The sequence below is a fragment of the Leptosomus discolor genome, chromosome 5 (assembly GCF_034619465.1).
Source record: "Leptosomus discolor isolate bLepDis1 chromosome 5, bLepDis1.hap2, whole genome shotgun sequence".
NCBI lineage: Eukaryota > Metazoa > Chordata > Aves > Leptosomiformes > Leptosomidae > Leptosomus > Leptosomus discolor.
The window spans coordinates 45,636,303-45,662,976 of NC_141395.1; the positions used below are offsets into that span (position 1 = coordinate 45,636,303).

Consider the following 26,674-nt stretch of genomic DNA (forward strand, 5'->3'; position numbering starts at 1 on the left):
TGTTAACAGACTGGTAGTTCCTGTTTCTTGGGTCCATGTTGGACTGCATGGGAGGGGAGGAGGATGTTTACCTGTGCCTCTCCTTCCCTGGTGAGTCAGGAACTTAACTTTCTAAGCAGTCACAGGTGCAGCAGGAGATGTTTAGCTACATGTGGAGTGCTTGTTACCCCTAAACCAATTTCCTATCTATTTCAGTGAAAAGTTCAAGTTCTTAGTGAGTCAATTAACCAGTCCTGGCGCCCGTCCTGTGTGTGCGTATGGTTGTAGCTTGCCTCTTCATGGCCTCCCTTCTTTGCCAGTACCATTAATGGAAATAGCACTGGTGCATCTTTCCAGTCTATTGAAGTGAAAAACACTTCTGTAGGCAGGACTGGGAATGAAACAGTCAGTGGCAGTAAGAATTTAAAAGTTTGAAAAAGTTGTTCTAGGTTAGGTAACGGAAGACTGTGTGTTACGAAATTTGGCTTCAGCTTTCTCACCCAGCCCTGTCGTTACATCCGCATCTGTGATATGTAAAAGAGCATTTCATGTGCTCTCTATAGCAACTATTTAAATGTCTCTCTCTCTCTTCCTGTCTTGCAGCTAATGAGGCCTCTTAATTGCTTGGATGAGCTTTACCGGCTCATAGGCTCCTTTATCCGATCCAAGCGCACCGCTGCCTGCGCCTACACTGCATGCAGTGCTTCCGGAGTTGGATTACTTTCAGTGTCATCTGAACTCTGTAGCAGGCTGGGGGCTTGTCACATCATTATGTGCAACAGTGGAGTTCACCGGTATGACAATTTCTTTTCCTCCCTTTGTTTCAGTCAGTCATTGCACGTTGGAGACTGCTGCTTTTTATTTATAGAGAGGCCTTACGCTAAATAGCTAGTATCTTAGGCTAAATATCTAACACACTGGAAAGATTTGTGGTGAAATTCTAGAATTGTATTTGCAGCAATTGACAGAAAGGAGCAGGACGATTTTGTTTTGTGCAGTTACAATGGATTGTTCCTTATTCAAGTCAGTAAAAGGCAGAAATCTCAATTGCTAAAGCAGAAAAAGGAAGATTTCCCAGGTGAATAACACATACTACATTAAAAACCTTACTACAGCCAAGAAATGCTGAAGTTTGTGTTTGCTTTGTAAGCTGGGGGGATCATAGTAGAGCTTGTTTCAAGGAAAAAAAAAACGAAATGAGAGATAAGCATTGTTGCAGGTGTGCCTTATGATAACTAGAAGTTCAGCCTGTGGAACAGTTGGTTTCATTAATACAATATAAAAAAAAATAGTTAACTGAGCTATTATCAACTGATCTTTGTCATCAACACTAAGAGATTTTAATAGACTTACGTATGTATGACAATAGCATTATTATAGAGCTCTCTAATACTTAATGATACTCATTGAAGGCAGCAGTATTTTATGTTCCAGCTGAGCAGATTACAATTTTTTTTGTACATTATACCAAAAAAAAAGCGCAAAGTCTACAGCTGGGGGGGGAATCCAACAAACAAAACCCCAAACATAACCAAGAATCTGATGCTAAATATCTTGTGGTTTTTTATAAAAAATTCCAAACTGCAGATTATAGGTAGTAATATCTTAAAAATATGCTCCTTTGTTTCTGATCTATGAAAGTCCTTATTTTAGGAGACTTGGCTACCAGAACATTTGTATTGGAGTGAGCATTACTGTCTCCTCATTTTAAGTAACAACCTTTCTTAAAAACAGCTTTGAGGGGCTGTGGGGGAAGCAGCATAGCTGCAATGCAGGTTATTGGGCATGACAAACAGGAAAAGCTCCATATATAGCCAACACAATTAAGTGGTATAAAACCAGTGCTTGACATTTCTTTTAACTGAGTTTGCAACAGACTATTTGTATTACTACCCCTGATACAAGCCTCTATAGCATGTACTGTACTTTATTTTAGGTGATAGCAGAAAAAGGCTGTATTGTTTGACAGTACTCACTGTATCAGATGAAGATGGAAGTGCTATATAGCATAGACTGACACGAAGTTGTCATTTCAGAAGAGCATAAGGCTATACAGCTTTTCTCTGGCTCTTTATCTTGGTTTCAGTTTCATGTGATCAGAAAAGACTGAGCTTAATTCTGCCTTTTTTTTTAAAGCTGAAAAAGGCTACCTCTTGGTTTCGTTATGATTTCATGGATTATGAATTTACAAGTATATTTATGCTAAAAATTCTTATAGTTTAAGAATAAAGTCAGAGCAATTTTAATAGCCCAAATAAACTATTACCCCACAGTGTGTGGGTTCCAAATTATTCAGAATAATTTGGTGATTGAATAAGGGGTGGTATGCTGTATTCCAATTGTGAGCTGTTCTTAGATTAAATTAAATTATTAATCAAATTTCTGCTCAAAACTAGGGCAAATTCAAAGTATAAACTGTCAAATGTCTATTTAAATATATTTAAAACTCGCAAAATATTAGAAAACCAACGTACTGGATTTCAGGAGTATATTATGAGCAATGGGAATGGGGTTTAAATGTGTTGTGTGTGGGTTTCTATCTAGATGTCAAAGGATTCAAGATCACCTATTTGCATAAAGTAAAGGTGCAAAACACTTTTCTCTGAAGAATGACTAGTTCTGCTTTACAGCGAGTCCGTTTTAGCTTTTGTAGAAGATAATGGTTACTGGTGCATTAATGCTGCCCTGGTGGCTACCATCTGTTCAGAGAAAGAAACATCAACACTTGGCATTATTAGAGACTTTTTAAGATAGGCCCTCCAGGAAAAAGGAATGCATTACTTGAGATTTTGTAGGTACTCTAAGAGTTTTTGCCCAGAATTTCCAGAAGTTCAGAAGAAAACTGATGTATTTAGAGACTAGGAGGGATTCTTATGCTATTATTTTTTGGAGTGGTAAAAGTTGAGGGAGTTAGTTTTAACACAGTTTCCTGAAGTTGCTCTTGTGCATACAAACTGGATGGATGCAGAAATTTTTTCTTAGAATTTGAAGTCACACTTCATGTGCTGTTTTCTCTTTCTGGCCTCCCTAGGCCGTATCTCTGCAGACAAGCACTAAGTAGGCTCTGCTTTTTGGCATTCTGAAATTGCCTTTGCCCAGATAAAAAGTGTGTTTTGTCTCCAGTTGGTATGCTTGCTGGGTGAGTTTTGTTCCCAACATTTCTACTGCTGAATTCTGCTATGTTTTTGTGAACTTACTCCTCTTGCTGCTCTACAGAATGAAACCATCTTGCAGTACCATGAAATCCTGTGACGATAGAAGAGGGAAGAGTAAGATGCTGGATGTGATTGAGTCCCATAGACATAGATGATTTTGCTTGTTGCCTGCAATCTTGAAGGCTTAGTTCTTCTGTTTGTTGGAATATAATTTAATCAGGGCGGATAATCTTGCAAAGTAGTAGTGTTTAAGTTGTAAGTTAGTTCTTCAGAGTTCAAGCTACTGATTTTCAGTAAGAAGATATTTCTCCCTGCCTGTATTCGGCAGTATCTGTCTGCCTGTGTTCTTAGAAACTAAATGCTGTGAAGTGCTTGACTGCAATCAGTTGCAGAAATCCACACTTCGTAGGCCCAGACCAAGGACTCAAGACTGCTTTTTAATGCTATGCTGCAGGTATTAAATGAGTTGAAAACTGGTATTATCTACAGATGCTACTATGGATGCAGAAGGAGGAAAGATGTGAATTATCTATGTTCATGCTAAAAGTGAAAGTGTATTTTTCACTTACCAGTCTTGCAAGCTTAAAAATGAAGCATAATTGACTCGGAGCAAGGTTCCTGTATGCTTTCTTTTAGCAACTCCTCATTTTAATGGGAGAGAATGTCTGAGAATCTGTGGAAGAGTAAAGGATGTTCTGCTGGTCAGCAGCTTTCTTTTGTTCCTCGGGAGTGGGAACTGAGCAAACCATTAATCTGCCAGAATTTAGATATGTTTAATAGACTTAAAAAAAAAATACATATGAACCTTCTCTCACTCAATTTATGTATTTCTTACCAAACTGACTGAAGAGTCCTTTCTGTGTTTTCTCAACTTAGGTGTCATGGGTCAACAGGGAACAGGGAAGCATTCTGCCGCCTCTCCTCTTAAACAGAAGCGAATCCCAGATAGCTTGGGAAGGAGGCACTGGGTGGCAGTCCAATGCAGAAGAGGCCAAGAACTATGAAACAGCAGCTTTGTCTGCTTTGAAAGTGATTGCTGATCTCTGGATCATCAGTATCTTGGTTTCTGACTTCTCTGTGATCCATGTTAAATTGCTTTTTACACTGCAGTAGGCTAAAACAGCTTGACAGAGTTTGTATTTTCATCCCTATATCCAAGATAATGCTGAGGATTTTGAATTGCTGGTGATTGCTTTGCTTTGATTTTTATTATGACAATATGTTTACCAATTTACATTAGAGCCTGAAATCCTGTATCTATTTCCGACAGCAGTTCTTTTCACATATATTTCGATCACCAGAAAAACAAGGATGAGGAAACATAAGTCCCTTTAACCTTCACTGTCCGAAGTACCATTGGAATATTACAAACTCCCCTTAGATTATCATAAGCGAACATGTTTTGTTGATCCACATCAGGAACAGAGCTCTGAATTAGTCCAAGACATCAATAGTTTGCATTTTGATTTCCCCTTTTTTATCATCCAGAATCACATTTCTGCCTGCCAATTGGTTGTCACCCTGTAAACAATGCTCTGCTTGCTTTACTTGTATTTGTTCTGTTTGAAGTTGCAAGCACTCTGTACAAATGTAGGTGAAGGGTACTTTTAAATTTTATTGAATCATGGTGCTAGCTCCTGCTTGAGGGAGAAGAGCAAGACTGCACTGCACAGACATGTCCTAGCCTCTTTCCATGCCAAAATGAAATTAGGTGCAGCAGCTGTAGAAGTCTGTTCGGGAGCCATAGGCCTTACAGGCTCAAAGGAATCATTTAAAGCATCCAAATGAAACAAGTCCCAAGTTTGTTTAAAATTTTGCATTTCCTGGAGGAACAAGAGAAAAGAAGTCTTTTCTAATCTTGATGAACTCCAGAAAAATCACTGTCTTATTTACTTTTCTGAATTTTAATTTCCCCTCTAGAAAGTCTCTCCTTAGTGTCACCATCCTTCAAGCAGTGGGGTTCCGGCTGGCAGATGCTCGGCTGAATGATGAGGCAGGTTTTGCCAAGGGTTGATGATGCTGTCTCCTGTAGCTGGCACACCTCCTGCAATCCAGTTTAAATCTGCTCCATCTTCCGCATAGCAAAGCAGAGTAACACCACAAGCTGTCCATCATGGCCAGCTGCTTTTCTGTGAATTAAATGAAACAGAGAGAAAAATAGGTACTCTGAATTTATATTTTACAAATTTTATGGTAAGAATTCTTCCTTTTAGATTTTTTTGGAAATTTTTAGGTTGGAATTTAGTTCTGAGGTAAATGATTGTGTGTACAAAAAAAGTCTCCTTGAAGTTTTGCAGCTGTATTTAGGCTGGCTATTAGCTCTGCAATAAGAAGGCATTCTGGGATCGATGTGACTACTTTTGGGAGGCAGGTCAGCACAGGCTGAAAAACTAATCCTTGCTCCTCTCCAGCCTTCTGGTCTAAACTGTGCTTTTAGTCCTGCTACATTCCCAGTTAGTCAAGATTCCCTTCTACTTTTTAAATGGCAAGGGTTTTATGTCTGTCTAAAATTAGTGTATTTTTGTGATACCTTTACCTAGTGAGGCATAAACAAATGTTTTTTTTCGTAAAATAATTTAGGATAATAGAGTATTTCATTCTGAGCTGGTTACTATTTGAAAACAGTTATGTAATTGTTAAATATGTGAGAATTTGCTTTAAGAAAAAATAAACAAGACAGCACAAATAGACTGTTTCTACAGTGATGATAATTTTTTTTTGATCTGTATTTGCCTTTCATAGGCAATCTGGTACATTTTTGCTTTGATATTTCTAATACGTACATGAAGGACTATAGTCTTGGAGTTCTCTTGCATGTTTTAAATTCTGAGACGCTATTTCGTTCAAAATGCAATCTGAAAATGAGAGAAGTGCATAAAACACACTGAGACAGATAAGATGGATCTAAGTTGTTACTAGTATGGATTTCAAGGTGTTCTCTTTTTTCCTATTTGGATTCTTTTTAACATTATGGACGTTTAGTAGCAGGGTTGACACACAACTCAATCACCATGCTCTGTAGAATCATCCTCTCACGCTTCAGTTCGGCAGTATTGCCTTATCTGCAGTGCAGATCTTTGAGAGAATCTGATTCTTCCTTACCAAAAAATGCTACGTTGCAACAAGAATAGAATAGATCCTCTCAAACAATCTAAAATCAAAACCTTACTCAAATCTTCTTTAATTTTTGAGGTGGAAGAGAATTAAGTGAATAACCTGAACGATTAAATGACAGGAAATAAATTTCAATTTTCCAGCAGATTTACTTACCTGCTTACGTGGGAAGAAGCCTTTAATATGAAAGACTTCTACACAGAACAAGAGATAATGGCTGAAACTTGGCTTTCAGTCGACTTTAGATTTTTTATTTGTTTGTTTTTGCAAGTATGACTGAGAATGAGCGAAGAAAAGGCATGGGATACTTTGAATGTTTTCAAAATGCTGTTCTTTCCTCAAACAGAATATTTAATGGTGGAAGTGCCTCCTTGCAACATTTCCAGCTGATTAAAGGTAGCAAGATCTTACAGGAAGAATGTTCGTGAAAAGATGCTCTGTGTGGATTTTTAACACTGACAGAAGATGTACAGTGAAAAGAAGTGGTGTTTTTTGTTTGGTTCGGGTTTTTTTTTATCATTCTACTTTGAACAGCTCTCTATTTTAAGGAAGGTGGAATAGTTACATTTTATTCCTGGAAACAGATTGAATGATAGTAATCTTCCAAATAAACTACAGAAAAAAATCATCATTAGCTGGATGTTTCATGCTTCAGGATTAAAAATTACTAATATTGAGTCTAATAAACCTGATTAAAACTAAAAAAGTCATTAAGGTTAGGTCTGAAATATGGCTAATGTATACCTACCTCGCAAGACTGCTTCTCTAGCTTCATAAGTTCATGCCATCTACTTCAGCAAGTCAGAAAAGTGTTGGTAGGTTGTGTTTGAAAATACCTGGTAGAGCTGAATTTGATTGCCCTGTCATGGGATGGTGGATGTATTCCTGATAAGAGAGTTGGAATGTATTTATTTTGAGGTTTGCACAACTACATAATCACAGTGCTGCCTCTCGTGAAGGAAACCTGTGCATGCTGATGATTAAGGGATAAAAGGCAGGTGTCCCCTTAACCATGGACTATTCATTTCTGTGTGGTATCCACAGATAGTTACTTTCTGAAGCATTGTTTAAGATTACTGAACCATCATAATGGAATAAATACATTTCACATGCAGAGTAATGGTTTTCTGTATGTTGGAAAAAATTACAGAAGTTTTAAACTAACTTTCAGTGGACAGGTTCAGTCCAACGCTGATTTTCAAGTAGTGGTCTTTCCACACTGGGAACATCTTGGCTTCATGAAGGTTCATAAAGGGACTGAACCAAAGTCCTGACCTCCAGCAGAGTTTTACTGTAATTGTAAAATACAATACTGTAGTTTAATGTATGAATTTCTTGTTCATTTTCTTTCTAATGCCTATTGGCTGGCTCAACATCCCTGTCCCTGTGAGATGAAATTCTGTTCAGCAAAGGTTCAGTATATAGGCATAGAGAATGCAAACTTCAATTTTACTTGCATGGAGACATATTCTCACAATGAGAACAGCTTAGAAATTGTGGGAGAGTCTCGAGTTAGGCCTGTCTATACTTTTTATGCTTATTTCTTATAGTCCTGAACAGCATCTTCCCTCCTTTTTTAGATTTATTATGGCCTATTTTCTTCTTTGGGTTACTCATCAGTATCAATACATATTACCCAGCCATCACTTGTAGTTATAAAGAAATACTCAAAAAAATGTTTGTCGAAAAATTACTGACTTTAGTACTAAGGTTTTAATTGATACATACACTGACATACATAATAGCATTAATTTAAATGACAGCAGAAATATGTGACTACTTAATAAGGTCATTGGTTTAAAAGGTGGTCAAATGTAGGTATGATTCACTTATGGTGTATGGAAAGAAAAGTAATTAAATTAATAATATTGGCATTAAATTACATGTTGAGTAGAAGCTTTAGATTTTAATTAGACTAAGCATACGTGCATCCTTTTCATATTTTTTTCCTGTTCACATAGCCAGAACATATTTCATTTCGACATCTCTGGCTGTGGTATCTACTAAACCAATTTGTTTCACATCATCTTTTCTATTCAGGGCATTTTTCTTAAGGGATGTTTTGATGCATCTTTGAATGTAGGATGGCTGGAATCCTAATTGAAACCTGAGAATTAATTGAATGATTTAGATTCTTTTTAGTCTGATGACATAGATACACCATTTGTTGAGTGGCAGCTCTGTAGGTAGTGTATATGAACTCAAATTATTTTTCCTTTCAGGTGACATTAAACAAGCTGTCATGAAGTAATTCATTTCTTAGAAAACTTCAATCCGTTTTCCTCTTTTACAACTCCATTTATCAGTGTAGATGTGTGTCTATCCAGCTCGTTTGCAGCCCTTTAGTAAAAATCATATCCAGTCAGAAACAAATGGACTATTGGTGATAGAAAATGATTTAACCTCTTTTATTCAGGTCTGATCCAGAAGATGTTTGAAAGTTTGTATTTAATCTTCACATCAATACTGTCATGACTGATGGGCGACTGGGGATAGCAGGCAGGGGCTGGGAGCAGCTGCAGCCCTTTCTGTTTCTTGGAAACCAAATGGGTGAGATGAGGAATTCTCAGCCCTGTTTTGCTGGGAAAGCCAAATGTCTGTGCTGCCTTGCTGCTGTAATCTGTCAAGGCAGGGAATTTGTGATTCTAACTGACGTAAATTCTGAGATGATAAATTTGAGTCTTTTGTTTTTTTGGCATAAAAGAAGGGATTAGAAGAAAAGAGAGGGAGTGAGAACAGATTTTGATTTGTTTACACTGTAAAATATACAGATTTGGGATTTATTTGCTGCCCATAACAGAATGTTAGGGGAGCACTGAAGGAGTTTTTCCCCTAATATTTTCCTTGTTTGGTTGGTCTGATTGCATCCCAATGACCAGATACTTTCAGTGGTCAGAACTGCTTCCAAATTGCTTTGTAAACTTTAACGCCAGCTGCTTATCAGCTCTCTAAATGGGGGAGAAGGATGGATTATTACATATTGCACGTATTTCCTGACAATCCTTGATATTGAACCTTGCTCAGACCACCAGAACAGTCTTACCATATGAGGAATTCCCAGCTTTCATATTGTTTCATAAAATTGTACAAGTTGTATTGGTTTAAATTTGCATTTGCTTGAGCTCTCTGTGCTTGGCATCCCTATTGTTGAGGTACTTCCAGTTAGGCTTTTCCATGTTACTATATGATGTTTTGTGTGTGCATTTGTTTCTTTCACAGCTGGTTTCCAGGGCAATTTCATTTGTGATAATGAATATGGAGTAATTAAAAAACTATATTTGAAGAGCTGGGAGGAAGCACCAGCACGTAAATACATGCTTACTAGTGAGTCATTTCAGTGTAGCACTGTGGAAGGTTCATATGATCAGTTTTATTAGAGGATGACATCTCATTGCTTCGGTATTCAACCAAAATAAAGCTATTTGAGTGTTGTTGGTTTTTGTATTTAGAAAATAGTAACCTTATTTCATAATCACACGATAAAAGCCATAACCAATAATTTATATTTAATTCTGCCGATCATTGGACCTTTTACATGCCTTAAGAGAAACACAAAACGTAGTGACATTAAATTGCATCTCTAATGAAATAGAATATTGAAATGCAGTCATGCCACTGATGCTGTTTCAACATTTTTTAACATATGTTAATAAGTAAGAATGTTTTTAAAAGAACCAGTGGATGTATCTAACCAGCATTACTGTAGGCCTTCACCTCAAATGTAGTATGTCTTACTAAAGAGGTGTGGTAATAGTTAACATCATCACTGCTGCCATCTTGAGTGTCTTAACTACTAATTTCCTAGGATACATTAAAAATATTATCCTTAGAATTACTATTCTTTTTTTTTTTTTTTTTTTTTTTGCTTTGAGGTGAGATCTTCGGTTTTAGCCTGTATGTTTCAAGATTGTACTGTAGTTGCTTACCTCCATAGTAGCCTCTTAAAAAAATCTTCATTATGCTATTTCACTCTTTGTCTCTGCTTTTCCTACTCTGATTATGTCTTTATCTACACGCTTGGCAACCTTATTCCTGAATCACGGTTGGCATTGTCAAAATGTAGATGGCTCATAATGTCCATGATCACCAGCCGTTTCATCCTGTTTTGGATAGGGAGCAGTTTGGCAGTCTTTTCCAATCACTACATTAGTGTTTGCACCTAATTCTTGAACTGACCTTCATTTAGGAGGTTCTTTTATTAGTTTTGAGTCATGCATGCAGAATATGATTTTTCTGTTCTTTCAGTCTTTTGGGTTCCAGGAAGATGGCATTTATGGGAAAGCTGGCTCAGTAACTGCTTGGTTGAAAGCTGTACTTTGAGCCCATTAACCTCTATTATACCTACACACAGACTTTTTACCCTTTTTCTCTGGCTTAGATTACACCTGTCAAATTAGATTTCAGATACTTTTGCTTTTTCCCCATTGTCAATGGGACAAAGCTTCCTTTGCAGTCTGGTCTTGAAGGTTAGATGTTTAGATTTTGGTGCTGGCAAATATCATGAGTGTGTACTTTATTTGTGCCATATTTCACCTTTTGAAGGCAAGATGAAAATACAGTGTTTAGAATTTCTAGTTGAATATCTAATTACTATGCACCTTAATCAAACATGTAATGCAAGATTAACAGATTTTTCCTTGAAGTTAACTCTGAGGTCAATGTATACATGAAACTCGAGAATAAAAGTTTTCATTAACAAAGAAAATCACTTCGCTTATAAATTTTTAACGAAAGGCCATTAATAAAGCTACAGATCAAATTTAGTATCTTCTACAGTCACTACTGTGAAACTTTATACAATCCTTAAATTTACTGAAGCATTATTTAAAACATGTCAGGGTTGGGTTTTGGGTTTTTTTCAGTAAGTAAATAAGTGCACATGCATTTTTCCTCCTACAGATCTTCTGCTCAGCAAGATGAGTGTTGATTGAAACATACTGTCTGTTCTGTGTGCATAATGTAAACTATGCAGAATCTTTTGGTCAGGATTTTGACAAAAGGCTACTCAAAAGTATATTATAACCATGTGTCTTATTTGTATTATTTGAACTTGAAATATGCAGCTTTTGTCAGGTTCTGCTGAGGGATCATTTTCTATACACCTCATCTTTCTGGTTGAAAAGATTCGATTATTACAGTGCTTTTGTTTGTGAACAGAACAATCACCGAGCAGCTTGCTAGTGCAGAATGGGGCCACTCTCACCTCTTGGGTGATAGCAGCTCTCGAACATGTGCTTTCCAAAAAGTACGTGTTTCTACTTGGTTTTCTTGCCTTTATCTGTGAGTCTTCTACAGCTTTGGTCTTGAGTGTATAAGAAACCAAGTATCCATCCTTGTCTTCACCGTGACAACTGAAACTGGGTGACGTGTCCAAAATTACTTTCCCCACTGCTTCTTGTCTGGTGTGATGGCAGGTTTTGCTACAGCAAGGTCTTTGGCTCTGAAACTTTCCTGGTTTTGCTGACAAAGCAATTACAGCCTTTTCATTATGATGTGGTACCATGATCAGTTTTCATCCTCAGGTGTTTACTTGAAAAAGATTGACAGAGTAGGAGAGGTCAGTTTATTTGAAGTAATACCCTATTTGCTTATTTTCTTTCTTGAAAGGGATAAAAGTCTCTTACGTTTGGACTGAACTGCAGTAATGTGCCATGAGAGTAGTGAAGCTAAATTAATTGCAAGAGATCAGGATCCTGGTACTAAAGCTAGGGTCTGCATTAACAGTGGAGGGTGAGAGATAACATGTACAGAAACCAGCTGGAAAGGGATTTATACAATTATAAAAATACATTCTCCTTGGGTTGTCACTCTCTCATGCACTTGCCAAGCCATAGTTGGGTTGTGGGTTTTGGTGGGTTTTTTAAAATTATTTTTTATTTTGTGGTTGGTTTTTTAATTTTTTTTTTTGTAAACAACAGCAAAACAAGGCAAATGCATTTGGTTGTAAGTCAGCAGGAACACTTGTTACACTCAGTCTTTCCACTTAAGAAACATTTTAGTGTCCAGGCTTGTGGGAGGACATTTATGAAATAAGGGACATGTGAACAATCCAGCCTTTCCAGAGAATCTGAGCTGGGACGTACCAGAACTGCTGAAAGCATAAACAGCTTCCGGTGCAGGGGGCATGAACATCTTACAGGTGCAGGAGAAGAGACAGCCGCCATTAATGACGCAGTTTTAATTTCTTGAAGAAGATGGGTGTGAACATTTGTGAACGTGACTTGAACATGACTCGCGATGTGGCCAGTCAGGTTGGACCATGGGCTGTTATTTGGGATGAAGCCAATCAGTATTTATTGGGTGTGGTCGAGGGTTATAAATTGCACTGGAAACACGGAAATAAAGGTTCACTTGTTAGATCACATTGATCGTGCCACTGTTCTCACGCAGCTCCCACACAGGCTAATGCCTGCATGGGTGAGAGAAGGATAGGGGACAAGTCTACTGTGTCATCTTTTTATTTATAACTTTTTTGAAAAAGATAATTGCTCTAAAAGCAGTTATTCGAAGGAGATCAGTGCTAGCAGATAGCTGACTTCTGCCTTCCATTGCAGCTGCACTCTGAGCGTTACCCTGGAGCAGGCGATCATTCTGGCTCGGAGCCATGGGCTACCTCCTCGCTATATCATGCAAGCTACAGACGTCATGCGCAAACAGGTAAGATGTTCGCTATGGGTAAGATCTTGAGCTTTCTTAACAAGATGTATTATCATCAAACAAGAATGACTTGGCCAAGCATTTTTTAACCTTTGTCTTAATGTGCAATGTCTGTGTGCGCTTTCTTAGTGTATTTTGTTGGGTTTTTTAATTCCCTTCCTTTATTGTTGGCAGAAAGGTGTGTGATTTTTTAAAATAATGAAACAGGTTGGTTTTGACCAGATGCTTGCTTTCTCTCTGTGTGTAAATGGATCATAATTTTTACAGGGTTATGATTGTACTTAATGATTTATGTATAGTAACTGCTATGGCATCACCTTATATCAGAATAGTCTGTTGAGTAAGACAATCTTTATTTTAATATATATTATCCATAAAAATAACTTAGTTATTAACTATGGTTAATAAAATGTGACTCGTACTGAAGGAAGAAGTGTAGGAGGGAAGGAGAGAAATAAATACTGTGGTTCTTAACTTTCCAGGAAAGATTCCTGAGAACAATGTGCTTATTTCAAAGTAGTTGTAGATAGATAACCACCTCAACATGAACTCTTAGTCCTAACATATGACAAAAAAATGCTGGATTAAAAGGTAATACCAACTGAAAATGGGGAATATGCTCTACTGTATTGGCACAATTTTTCCTAGAATATCTTGTTATCAGATAAGTACTTTCAAAACGGTGTTGGAATCTTGGAAGGAGTTCAGAGGAGGAGCGTGAATGATCCCGAGGTTGTTAGACAAGGCTTATGAAGTGAAGATTAAAGAGCTCAACCTACTCAGTTGATCAAAGAGAGGTTGAGTGGGGGCTTAATCACTCTGTGCGCATATGGAACATGTATCCCAGCCTGTGGTAGCTTTCAACCTTATGACAAAAGCATAAACAAGATACTGGATGCACTCAATCTTGAAGTGAAGAAAACATAATTAAATATGGGAACAATTAATCAGAGATAAGACAAGAGTCATAATTTCAGGGTTTTAGTTTGCATCTAATTTTATTATTTTTGTTAATTTTGCTACATGTTCTCTGCAGCAATCACAGTTTAGTTATGAAAATGATTAAACAGATGTACTTTTACTTCTAACTTGCTGTAGACAAAAATACACATATGCTAAGTCAAACCTTTAGTTTATTAAAGCAATTGTGTAGATATTCTCAAGCCATAGATTCTGATCAGTGTGCTGCTGCCTAACATGGATACATCAGAGTAATTAGTCTATTCCTTTTCATATCAACTTTCACTTTATTTGGTGCATAAGTTAAGTTTCTGTGGTGAATAAATACCCTCAAGGTTCTTGAATCAGATCGTGTAGGTCTTCTCAGGAATTACAGCTTTAACTTGGCTTGAAAAGAAAGCTACTGCTGTATGAGGATAAACTTGCACGTATAGGTTATGTCTGCTCCTGAAGTTCTAGACAAAAAGCAGATCTGGGTATTTTGCAATGAAAAAATGTGGATGTAGAGTTTTGCATATGCCTGTGTGGTGGATTGACCTTGGCTGCCCACTGAAGCCGATCTATCACTCCCCCTCCCTCAGCTCTCAGGGGAGAGAAAATATAGTGCAAAGTTTGTGGGTCAAGATAAGGACAGGGAGATCACTCACCAGTTACCATCACGAGTGAAACAAACTCAACTTGGGGAAATTAACTTATTACCAATCAAATCAGAGAAGGGTAATGAGAAATAAAACCAAATCCTAAAACACCTTCCCCCCCCCCCTCCTTTCTTCCCAGGATCAACTTTGTCCCTGATTTCTCTTCCGTCCTCCCCACCAGCAGCACAGGGGGATGGGGGGTTGTGGTCAGTTCATCGCACATTGTTTCTGCTGCTCCTTCTTCCTCAGGGAGAGGACTTCTCACACTCTTCCCCTGCTCCATCATGGGGTGCTTCCCATGGGAGACAGTCCTTGAACTTCTCCAACATGAGTCCTTCCCACAGGCTGCAGTTTTCACTAACTGCTCCAGCGGGGGTCCCTTCCACAGGGTGCAGTCCCTCAGGAACAGATTGCCCCAGTGTGGGTCCCCCGCAGTGTCCTGCCAGCAAACCTGCTCAAGCCTGGGCTCCTCTCTTCACAGGTCCTGCCAGGAGCCTGCTCCAGTACAGGCTTCCCATGGGCTCACAGCCTCCTTTGGGCATTTGCCTGCTCTGGCGTGGGGTCCTCCGTGGGCTGCAGGTGGCTATCTGCTCCACTGTGGACCTCTGTGGGCTGCAGGGGGACAGCCTGCCTCACCATGGTCTTCACCATAGGCTGCAGGGGAATCGCTGCTCTGGCACCTGGAGCATCTCCTCCCCCTCCTTCTTCACTGACCTTGGTGTCTGCAGTTGTTTCTCTTGCGCGTTCTCACTCCTCTCTCTGGCTGCAGTTGCACAGGGTTTTTTTACCCCCCTTTTAAATAGGTTATCACAGAGGCACTACCACTGTGGCTGATGTCTTGGCCAGCAGTGGGTCCGTCTTGGAGCCTGTCAGACATGGGGAAAATTTCTAGCAGCTTCTCAGAGAACCCACCCCTGTAGCCCCACCGCTACCAAAACCTTGCCATGCAAACCCAATATAGTCTGCTTGTAGGATGTATTCTGTCATTCTTTCTGATGTACAGTTCTAGACTGTTTTCAAAAATGCTGATTAATTCGTAGATCTTCTGCAGTTTATTAAATGAAAATGAAAGACAAAATGATAGTAACTTGCACGGTTTTGAGCAGCTGTAACTACTTGCTCAAATAGAGATGTAGAAAGAAGCCTCCAGTGAGGCTATGTTCTCTGAAGTAAAACAGCAGGTGATCAATAGCTGTTAAAGGTACCAATATCTCAATACCACCCAGAGACGCTGCAAAAAAGTCTGCTAGTATATCAAGCCAGACTTTTTTTTCCACATATTCTTCCTATTACAGGAAACCACTACGGCATGTAATAGAGTAATAATCTTTTGTTGTAATTTTGAATCAGTCTTGGAGTTCTGTGGTAGAAATATAACACTCCATTAAATTCTAAATGTTTTGGAGTAATTTCAGTAGTGCCCTATGGTATTTTCTAGAAACCTGTTCTGGATTTAATGTTTAAATTCTCTGTAGGATTTAACTGTCAGGAGCATAATGCAGGCCATAAAACTTGGGGCAGAGAAGAAAAAGCTTCTTGGGGTTTGATGCAGAACATTTAGTTAAGGGCGATACACGTGTCTCTTACCTGACTTAAATATAAAATACAAACCAAAAACTTTCTTAGCCCATTTACACACTAAATCTTTTGTGGAATAAAGATATTGGCTACAGGGAGGGGCAAATGAAAGGACATCAATTCCATCTGTTACTCTGGAGAAGCCAGCAATGTTATCTCCTACCAGTGTCAGCTTTCCACAAGGGGAAATTGTCTCTGCTCGAAGCTGATACCTCTTCCAGTTTGGGACACTGATACTGCATAACTGGAGACACCTGATTAAATGTATGACCTCTGGAAGTAGGTTGTTGTTTTTTCGTTTTAAGTTGAATGACATCGTGATCATGTTTAACAAGACTCCTAATAGCCCTGACTGTATTGTTGGAACAATTTTTGAAGTAATTGCCCTGTCAGTTATAATTTGGTATTCACAAGCACCTGTTCTGTGAGAACTAAAGAAAAGAGACCAACTTCTGAGAGTTGGTATGAACTTGGGTCTGTGGGATGGGTTTAGTTAAGAGGCTTCTGGTTTTCATCTGCTCATGCAGTCTAGATTGATTTTAAAAATAAAAATATTGGTAAAACATCCCAACTATCTTTTAGTACTTTATTTACTCATGTATATTTATATGTTTATTTGTGTAAATGTCTGTACCCACAAAACACTATGTACAGCATCCTGACAGGAGTGTGTCTTCAGGATGCAGCAAAGTGTGGGGAGGACAGAGACCTAGGAAAGGAGCTGCAGGAGGGCACAGGGCTCCTAGGAAGAAAGGTAGCTAAAAATCTGATAAATAGAAAAGGCTAGGAGAGAATTTGTCATGCCTTTTAAGTGAGTAATCACTTTTCCATGCCTTTTTGTATAATAATGGCATTACATTCTGAATAATTCTTATAAGAATGGTACTGATTTAGAACTCTCTGAGCAGGACATAAAAAGAATATGTTTTCTTTATGTGACTGGTTCTTGCTATCCTTAAATTAGCTTGAAAATAAACCTATCCTTTTTACTCATGGCACTGAGAATACTAGTTTATATATAAGAGTCCAGATTGATGGTGGTGTCTCCTCAGAGCTGCTGACATCTTTCACCAGTGCTCTGGCAGCTCTGGTATGCAGAGGGAAGCATTGTGAAGCCACATAGCACAACTATCCCTTAGGTCTATGCGAGACAAACAATGACAATATTTACGTTGCTCTATAGATTTAAGAATAACATTGGAGAAGTACAAATTACCAGTACATTGACATAGAAATGGTATAATGGTTCTCAGTGGAGACAAAGAGATGTCATGTAGCAAGCTGCTCATAATTCTTAGGGGCTTTTTCTCAAAAGAAATAAGAATCTGTTTTTTTTTTCTCCTGCTAAACAATAAATTATATGGTTGTATAGAGCTAGGCTTCTTTTTAAATGGCAGGTGAAAATCGGTGTAGATAACTCTTAAGTGATGCACACAGGGGAAACCCAAACCCTAAGTTCACATTCAAAATAATTGACTGTGTCATTATGTCTCATGTTCAAGACCCCAGGATATGATAGATGTGATAGAAAACATCACCTCAATTCTCAGTAGCTATCAATAAAGCAAATCAGAATTTGTTATGGTTTAGGCAAGGGTAGATGAAAGTAGAAATCATGCTGTCGTGACTCTTCGTTATGAACTACCTGATGTTCCAATCCCTTCCATAAGGATATAGCATGATGGAAAAGGTTCAGAGAAGGTCAATGGCTGGGAATGGTTTATAGACAGGACAGACACAGACAAAATAATGTAGGGTTGTTCAGCTTCATGAGTGAAGGAGAATATGACAGAGGTTTAAAGAACACGTGGCACAGATAGGGACTGACCGTTTTCCTCACCAGTGCAGAACCAAAGGCAACAAATGAAACTGGCAGATTCAAACCAAATGAAAACAGTGGTTCTTGACACAAGCTAATATTGTACCCAAGATGTGACTCTCCTTCCACAAGGAGGTTAGTGATGCAGTTATTCATAGGTTCAAGATGAGTTGAAAAAGAAGAGAATCACTGAAATTGATTAAATACATACTCGCTGCTGAACAGAGGAAGTATTGAGTGGCTAATGATTGAATTCTGGAGGAGTTTCTGGGGAAAGACATATGTTTGTCATGGTCTGTAGTCATGTGTCTTTTGCAACTGTTGAAGACAAGCTTACTGAGCTAGATGTAAAGCTAGTAAAATCACTTTTGTATTCTGCCTTCAGTTTTGTAGGTGCTCTAGCCATTTTCTCTATCTTTACTACTGTTTGGGTTTTTTTTCTAAGAGAAATATAAGGACACAGTATTTTTTGTGGCACATGTTGATTTACATAAACTCCTAGAACCTGTGTTGTAGCCAGCTGGCCTTTTTCATCTTTCGTTTGAGTGCATAACAGTGAACTAATACCTTCTCAATTACCCGGGTCCCAGATTTCAGTCAAATGCAAGGTCTAGTCTTATTCTGTGTAGCGAGTCCATGATTATAACCTCACTTTTACATCATGTGCAGCTGCCATTGCAGCTTTGTTTGCAATGTAACTTATCTTTGGTGTTTCACACCAATCTAAGATCTCACTGTGAGAATTCTGAGATTATACATTTTTGTCCTCTGTTATTTTGTCCTGAATTTAGCTAGTACAGAAGAACTAAAGGGAGAGTCAGTGTATGTATTGTAGACAGAACAAGTAGTTTCCATCTTCTTTAAAATGTCGGAAAACATAAAGAGACTGTAAATCTAACAGATGTTTCTTATGATGACTACTTTAGCTTTTAAAGTGAGTATTATTAATGTAGACCTCATCATTTAAAAACAAATTTTACTAAGTTCTTTCATATGTCTAAGCTAGCTTGTTTGCAGAAGAGTGTGCATTTTTCACTATCATGGTGTATGAACATTGGGCCTGTTTTATCCACTTTTGCCTTACTGCATGAGTCAGTGAGACAAAACCCACTTTCATTATTGTTTTTCAAAGGATCAATTTGGTACAGAGAGATCAGCTTTTCTAGTTGGTACTGCTTTAAACAGAGATGTTGCACTAAACAATCTCAGGAGGTCCCTTCCAACCAGATTGCAAGGGAAGATCGTGACCTGTATTTTTCTAATCCTAACTTAGTGCCTTAATTTAGGCCATTTTTCTAGATTTAACTAGAATGCAATTACAGAATCACAGAATGGTAGGTGTTGGAAGGGACCTCTGGAGATCATCTAGTCCAACCCCCCTGCTAAAGCAGGTTAGCCTAGAGTGGGTTACACAGGACTGCATCCAGGAGAGTTCTGAATATCTCCAGGGCTATCAAACAAATTGAAACAAGATGTGTTTGGATTGTTTTAAACCTTAAATGTTAATTTTTTATGAAGTCTTTTATGTTAGTAAGATATATATATATATGTACACATTTATTTAATGACAAGTGGAAAGGTTTTGTCTATTTTCTGCATATTTCTCTGTGTTGAGAATTAATGTACTGCTTTAACTTGTTCCCCACCTTAGGAGAGTTGTTTCAGGACATGGAGCATATGTATTAATTAATTGTAATCAACAGTTATGTTCATCTAGAAAGCTCAGAAAACTTTCTAAATCATGTTGGAATAAATGAAGCAAAACTGTTGTTTTTCTTTCACAGGGTGCGAGAGTACAAAATACGGCCAAGAATTTAGGAGTGAGGGATCGAACGCCACAGTCTGTCCCAAGGTAACTGATTGTGTCGTAGACCATGATTTTGTCTCGTTTGTGCCAAATTCTGTCCTAGCTGCTCAAAAGCTTACACTAAACATTGACTGTATTGTGCACTGTTAAGATTTGGCTTTTAATGTCAAGTCCATTACATTCTTAGCCATACAATTTTACTTTTTTTAAAAAACTTTTTAAATTTTAAAGTAATTAGTTGCAGAATTTCAAGCTATGTAGCACTTCAAAATGTGCTCATTTTGGAAAAATGAAGCCTATTTCACATTAATTATGAAATCACTTGTTATGTTTAGTGGTTTTGGGTAAATATTCATAACTAAATCCATAACTGCATTTTAATGAAATACTGTACTGCAGTATCTCAGCAAAATCATGTCCTAGTTGCTTTTAGAGATGATGTAGTCTGTCTCTTTCTGAAACATCCATGAGAATGAAAACGTTACTGTACTATATTTATCCAGCTTTATAATGCTGGGATAGATTGCAGGTACCTGAAATGTTTCTTAACAAGCACAATACTTACAAATGAAAATAACCAAGCAACAATGTTTGTAATTGTATTTTAAAGTGGTTTTATTAATCCAGCTCTAATTTAAACTTTTTTTACCAGTTTAAAACATAATGTTTTTTGTTGACTAACAACATGAGCTAAACAGGTATGTGGAATACGTAACAGATCCATTGCGGTGTTTAAAGTTCAGTGAGAAAACGGGGAATTAGCAATACCTGAGAGAAGTAACCATGTGAATGAACACATAAGCTATCCATAGCCTTGCAGAAAGACTGTCTTCTAGGTTCTGACCACTAATACTCAGGAACTTTTTCTTCCACAATTTGCTCCCCTTTTCTCAGGTGTCCCAGTTTCTCCCAGTAGGGAATCAGGCTACTGCTCATAATTTGTTTGTAATAAATCACTGCACATTGTTCCATGCCTGTGCTCGATCTGATTCTAGAAAAGGAGTGTACCTTCAGTGTACAAGGTGTGAGTAAATCTGAGTATCAGCTGCTGTTCAATTGCTGAGTAGCAGCATTTGTTGGAGCATACGTGCATCTTGCATGCCCCATAAAGGAGATGAAATAAGATCCAGCAAAAGTACTGATTCTAGAGGAAGCCCATCAGCAACAAAGTCATGGCCCTTACCAGCAGAGGAGGGCATTCCTTCTCACAGTGATGATTAGAGGCAATCCAGGACCAAAATTGCCTGGCCAACTGTTCTGCATTATGGGAACCTAAAGCATAAAATAACATTTTATTGTAGTAAAAGCTGTGAGGAGCCTTTTCATGTTTTGAACACTACAGTTTTGGCCTTAAATGAACTCCTCCTTCATGACATAATTCTGGAGACAGCAAAAGAATTGTTGCAAACTGAACTTTTCCCACCTCTACATGACAGACCGTGTATCTGGATTCATAGCTTTTCTGATAAAGGAAAAATCTAAGTTCTTAAAAAGAAAAACTTAGCTGTGAGACATTCTTTGGCTTTGCATCAGCTGAGAGAAGTCGCCTCTTTCCAGCTGACACTCCCACAACATAGCAATGAAAAGCCAAAGAAAAATGATGAGAGAGCTCCTAGAACACAGAATAGACAGACGCATCCAGCATGCTTGCCAGTGAGCAGCAACAGCAACGTCACAGGAATACCTCATTGAACTCAGTGTTTGGGGCACTTGGTTTCCCATTAGAGAGATAAGTCACGTAAGTCAGAATAGTCATCAGCAGGAGTGATAATTTTGATGTATAGGTAAATGATACTGTGGGTTCTCAGTTCTTTGCCTGGAAAAGATTTTTAGTATTACATTTGGTTCCATTTAACGTCACTTGACAGTGTTCTCAGTTCTCTGCAGTTGCCGCTGTTTCCTTTCTTTTCTCAGCTGATCTCTTTGTACCATCTCCAATAGTTGTTCCATATATATTGACCCAGAACAGGCTGTTTCTGCTTTACGCTGCCTTCAGCAACTATAGCTCCTTAGGGATTTATGTTGCCTTGTTATTAATTTGCTTCAGTGTTCTACTACATCACTTGCTCTGAAGACAAGTAATCCTAATGATTATCATTTTAACCTGAAGAATACACAGACCTTGGTACTTGGGGCTGAGCTTTTCTGCACATCATTCCATAGAAATGAGATTTTGCTAAAACATCTTCAAGAACTAACCATACTGCAATTACTTAGATGAGATTCTGACTAATTTTATCTGTCTTTTGCCAGCTTTGAATATTACGGCTTTAGTACACCAGCAGAATCAAATAACTCAACTCCTGTTTATTTTTCTCTACATACTTGTCTGGCAGGCCATCTTATTCTCTCATTGATATACAAATATGAGATATATGTGTATTGGCTTATATATGGCTCCTAAAAAATATATTGGTGTTCGCATAATGTGACCTTAAATGATCACATTTCTGAATCTGCCCAATGACAATGTGGAAGAGCCCAGAGATCTTCAGAACACATGATGGTGGAGGCTTGAAAGAAGGTTTGCAATTGTGGTTTGGCTGACAGAAGTGATGCTCCCCATCCAGAAAGAATACTGCTTGATAATCGCTTCCAATGAGATTCAGAGAAGAGTGATTTAGCCCACAGCCATTGTGTGTTGTCAGTGTCTCGTGGGTTTTGACTCCTAAGGGAACTGAAATCAGAGCACAGCAGCTATGCTGCCCTGCTCTTGCACAGGCACAGGATGCTTTTTCTGACAAGATGTGCCTAGATGTTGAAAAGGCTTTCAGTACTCACAGGGGCAGGCATACGCACTGTGCCTTACATAATTTCAGTAACTGAGTATCATGCCAGGAAGGCACCAGCCCATTCATTGATCTTGAATCATTTGCAGAGCCCAGCCACATGTACAGATTTTTATTTTCTGTGTTGATTTGTAGTATTATTTTGAAATTTATAGTTAGTGAAAATAGTCGTATAAATTAATGTGATGTTTAGTGGGCAAATTTGCAAAATATACTTGGAAAACTCAGATACCCTGACCATCTTGTATCCCTAGCCTCCAAGCCACTGGATGATTCTCCAAGCCAGACCTACTAAACCTGCTCTTTCTGTTGCTTTGGCATTTCAGTATCAGAGATTCTTCCTATTAAGTATTGATGCATTAATGCACATGCTGTGTCATTGTCTCTTCATTTTTGGCTGCTGGTAGTTTTTCGTCTTCCCATGCCATACTTGGTCTCTTCTCTTTGTTATTCCTTCAATGATACACTTTCACTGAGGAAAATATGTAATCTCCAGATGAGATCATGTCTGTTGCTGGTTCTAATTGCTGTGGTAGCAAGGGAGATATACTGTGTACTGGACATACTTACAGAACAGGGAGCCTGAGGTCAGAATTATTGCTGTTTATTTTCAGTATTCCTAATGTTAGGGTAAAGTTTCAAACAATTGCTAATAACCAAGTCCATGCAAAAGGGTTTAATAGAAGTTCAAAAGCCTTTATAGAAGGAGTGGCTATTTCAATCTGTACTGAGGTAGCCGTTTGAACAAAACCTTACTGATCTTGACTTCATACATGTAGAACCAGGGGGGAGAGAGTTTAAAATCTTCATCTTCATGTGTCTGAGATCTGTCTTAGGTTTTTCAAACAGCATCAGTGTTATAGGGAACTGTGTTAGAGTGAGGTCGACTGTGCGAAAACAAAACAAAAATGGAGGCAATTGTATTCCCCAAGCAGCTTTTCCAATTTAGAAATTCAGAACAACAACTGGTAATTGGATTAGTGGAGACTCCACTTTCTCCAGAATTTCTTTAGTGCAGAAATATGAAAACCTGACTAAACTAGAATGTCTTTATAAGTGAGGTGGTTTGACCCTGGCCAGATGCCAGGTGCCCACCAAAGCCACTCTATCACTCCCCCTCCTCACCTGGATAGAGGAAAGAAAAAAAAAAATAACGACAGGCTTGTGGGGTCGAGATAAGGACAGGGAGATCACTCAGCATTTACTGTTACGGACAAAACAGACTCGACTTCAGAAAAATTGAATTTATTACCAATTAACTGAGAGAGGAGTAATGAGAAATAAAACCAAATCTTAAAACACCTTCCCCCCACACCTCCCTCCTTTCCCGGGCATAACTTCGTTCCCAATTTCTCTCCCTCCTCCCCCTCAAATGGTGCAGGTGGGGAACAGGGAATAGGGGTTGTGGTCAGTTCATCACTCTGTTGTTTTCTGCCGCTCCTTCCTCCTCAGGGGGAGGACTCCTCACACACTTCCCCTGCTCCAATGTGGGGTCCCCCACATGGGAGAAAGTCCTCCACGACTTCTCCAGCATGAGTCTTCCCACGGGTTCAGTTCTTCATGAACTGCTCCAACGTGGGTCTCCTTCATGGTGTGCAGTCCTTCAGGAACCGACTGCTCCAGCGTGAGCCCCCCTCACGGGGTCTCTGGCAGCAAACCTGCTCCAGCGTGGGCTTCTCTCTCTCCACGGGCCACAGGTGCTGCCAGGAGCCTGCTCCGGTGCAGGCTTCCCACGGGGTCACAGCTTCCTTCAGGTATCCACCTACTCTGACGTGGGGGCCCTCCACGGGGTGTAGACAGTCATCTGCTCCACCGCCCATGGGCTGCAGGTGGACAGCCTGCCTCACCATGGTCTTCACCACAGGTTGCAAGGGAATCCCTGCTCCAGCGCCTGGAGCATCTCCTCCCCCTCCTTCTTCACTGACCTTGGTGTCTGCAGGATGTTCCTCTCATATTCTCACTCCTCTCGCTGCAATTACTGCTGCGCAATAACTTTTTTTTTTCTGTTCCTCTCTTAAATATGTTGTCACAGAGGCGCAATCACTGTCACTGATGGGCTCGGCCTTGGCCAGCAGCAGGTCCGTCTTAAAGCTGTATCTCACATAGGGGAAACTTCTAGCAGCTTCTCACGGAAGCCACCACTGTAACCCCCCCACTACCAAAACCTTGCCACGCAAACCCATTACAATAAGACTGCTTATAGATGTGTGTTTTAATGATACCACTTTCAATGTAAACATTCATGCTTACAAATAAGATTTTACTGGCTTTATATCAATGTTATTAAACTGAGTTCAGTAGCTCTTGTTTTGCAGTGCAGGAAGACTTAAATTTAGTTTGTGTTCCTTAAATTTACCCATTTTAAAAATGACCAAGCTCTCAGAATAACAATTGCTTTGTTTTTTGTCATTGTCAGATTATACAAGCTGTGCCAACCACCACCACCGGTTGGAGAAGAATGAGGAGAACTGCTACAGAAAATAATCCAATAATGGCCTTTAGGATACTGGGACTATATGACAAAATCTAACTGCACTATAGCAGTATCTGTCTGGGGCTTTGATAAATACCCCCCCCCCCCCCCCCCTTTACTCAGGATAAAGAAAGAAATACTCTAAATATTCTCTATTGGCTTTGAAAAATAACTTCCAAAAAAAAGCATTTCTGGAATCTGTGCACTCCAACCTTACACTAGTAGAACAGGAATCTTTCTTGGGAATTTTACACTGGAATCAGATTCATTTGATGTGTCTTGTTCAGTCACATGATAGGAGTAGCCAACAGCTTCAAAACAAAAGGCTTAGACTGACTACGTACACTATACAGAATGCGTTCTTGTGGAAGGAATAAAAGCCTAGATAGACTAGGCTTGATAATGAGCATGCACTTCAGACAGGGCCCTTTGCACTCACTGATAATCTCTTTTTTCCTGTCGCCATTGTAATTTCTCATTACTGTTTCAAGTGTGTAACTAAGTGAGGCTTAAAGGTGGAAAACTCCTCTCAGAATTGTGTTTAATGGCTGCAGGCAGGCTGCTGCTATGAACGGGTGTTTGTGAGCAGTGCGCTCAGCTGTGTCTGCAGCAGTCCGTTGTCACACTCCTTTAGGAGGAGTGCCTACCCGTGTGGCATTTGAGGTGATGTTGTGCCCTTTTGCAGTTGCCATTATAATGAAGGAGGAGAAGGGTAAGTCTGGTCTTCATCCATAGTTAGACTGAATTTCTCTGTCTAATGGATGTTGTACATTATTGCGCCTCTGCATTTCCAAGTTTTCCAGAGTTGTGTACATGCAGGTATAGTACTATACTAGTAAATCTGCGTAAGGTGAGGATGAGGCGGTGTTGTTATGTTCAACTGGAAATGTCGGTGGTTTAAGTTAGAGCATAGTTTGGGGGTTTGATGTTTTATGCTACCGTTTCCTGTATTGTTTTGTATAGCATTTAAGTTCTTGGGAGTGGTAATTGTTATAGATTTATTTTGAAATTGTATTGAGTGTTTAGAGGGCCCAGGGAAAATGTATCTGCATTTGGCTGTTCTTTTGGCCAAATAATTTTCAGAGAAAATGCCCCCAAATGAGGTTTCTTATGTGAAGACATTAAAACAAAAACTATATTCTGAAATAGTTCTGTTCATAGCAGTAGCTACGCATTCTGTTAGAGCAGGACATACGCTGCATAAAATTTATTTTTTGTACAACAGTGGCCTAGAGTTATGCTGTAGCAATCAAACCTCACAACATACTTGTTGCGTATTATCTAATTATTTATAAAATCTTCAACAAATATATTAATCCACAATGAAATAAGTGAGAATTCCAAATGAGCTGTACTCTTGCAGAGAGTGTTTTTTATATAGGATATCTAGGGGACTTGTTACTTTTCTCCAAAGGAGGAATTAGAGCTCCTACCTTTTTCAGTATTCTTAATGTTTTTACACAGACTTTAACTTTGCTAAGAAAATAAATATTTTTATATATCCACAGATATATATGTCTGCGCATATATGTGAGTTTCAATATGTATATATTTATGTAGTCATATCAGTTACTGGTCCAACCTTAAATATAGAATGTTTGCCTTAAACTGAGACACGTGAACACTTCAGTAACAATTTTGCCTTTATGCTTTGAAGTTTACACTCTTTCATAGTTACTGAAAGCTGTGGGACTATAATATTTTT

General features: G+C 38.8%; 1 protein-coding gene across 1 annotated transcript in view; it reads left to right on the plus strand.

Annotated features, from left to right (window-relative positions):
• Positions 1-24,958, plus strand: part of PREX2 (phosphatidylinositol-3,4,5-trisphosphate dependent Rac exchange factor 2) — a 186,144-nt gene extending 161,186 nt beyond the window's left edge. Inside the window, exons 37-40 of the mRNA XM_086464959.1 lie at positions 583-773; positions 12,803-12,905; positions 19,685-19,752; positions 24,913-24,958. Coding sequence (XP_086321085.1) covers positions 583-773; positions 12,803-12,905; positions 19,685-19,752; positions 24,913-24,958 — 408 coding nt within the window. The remainder of the gene's footprint in view (positions 1-582; positions 774-12,802; positions 12,906-19,684; positions 19,753-24,912) is intronic.
• The last annotated feature ends 1,716 nt before the right edge of the window (positions 24,959-26,674 follow it).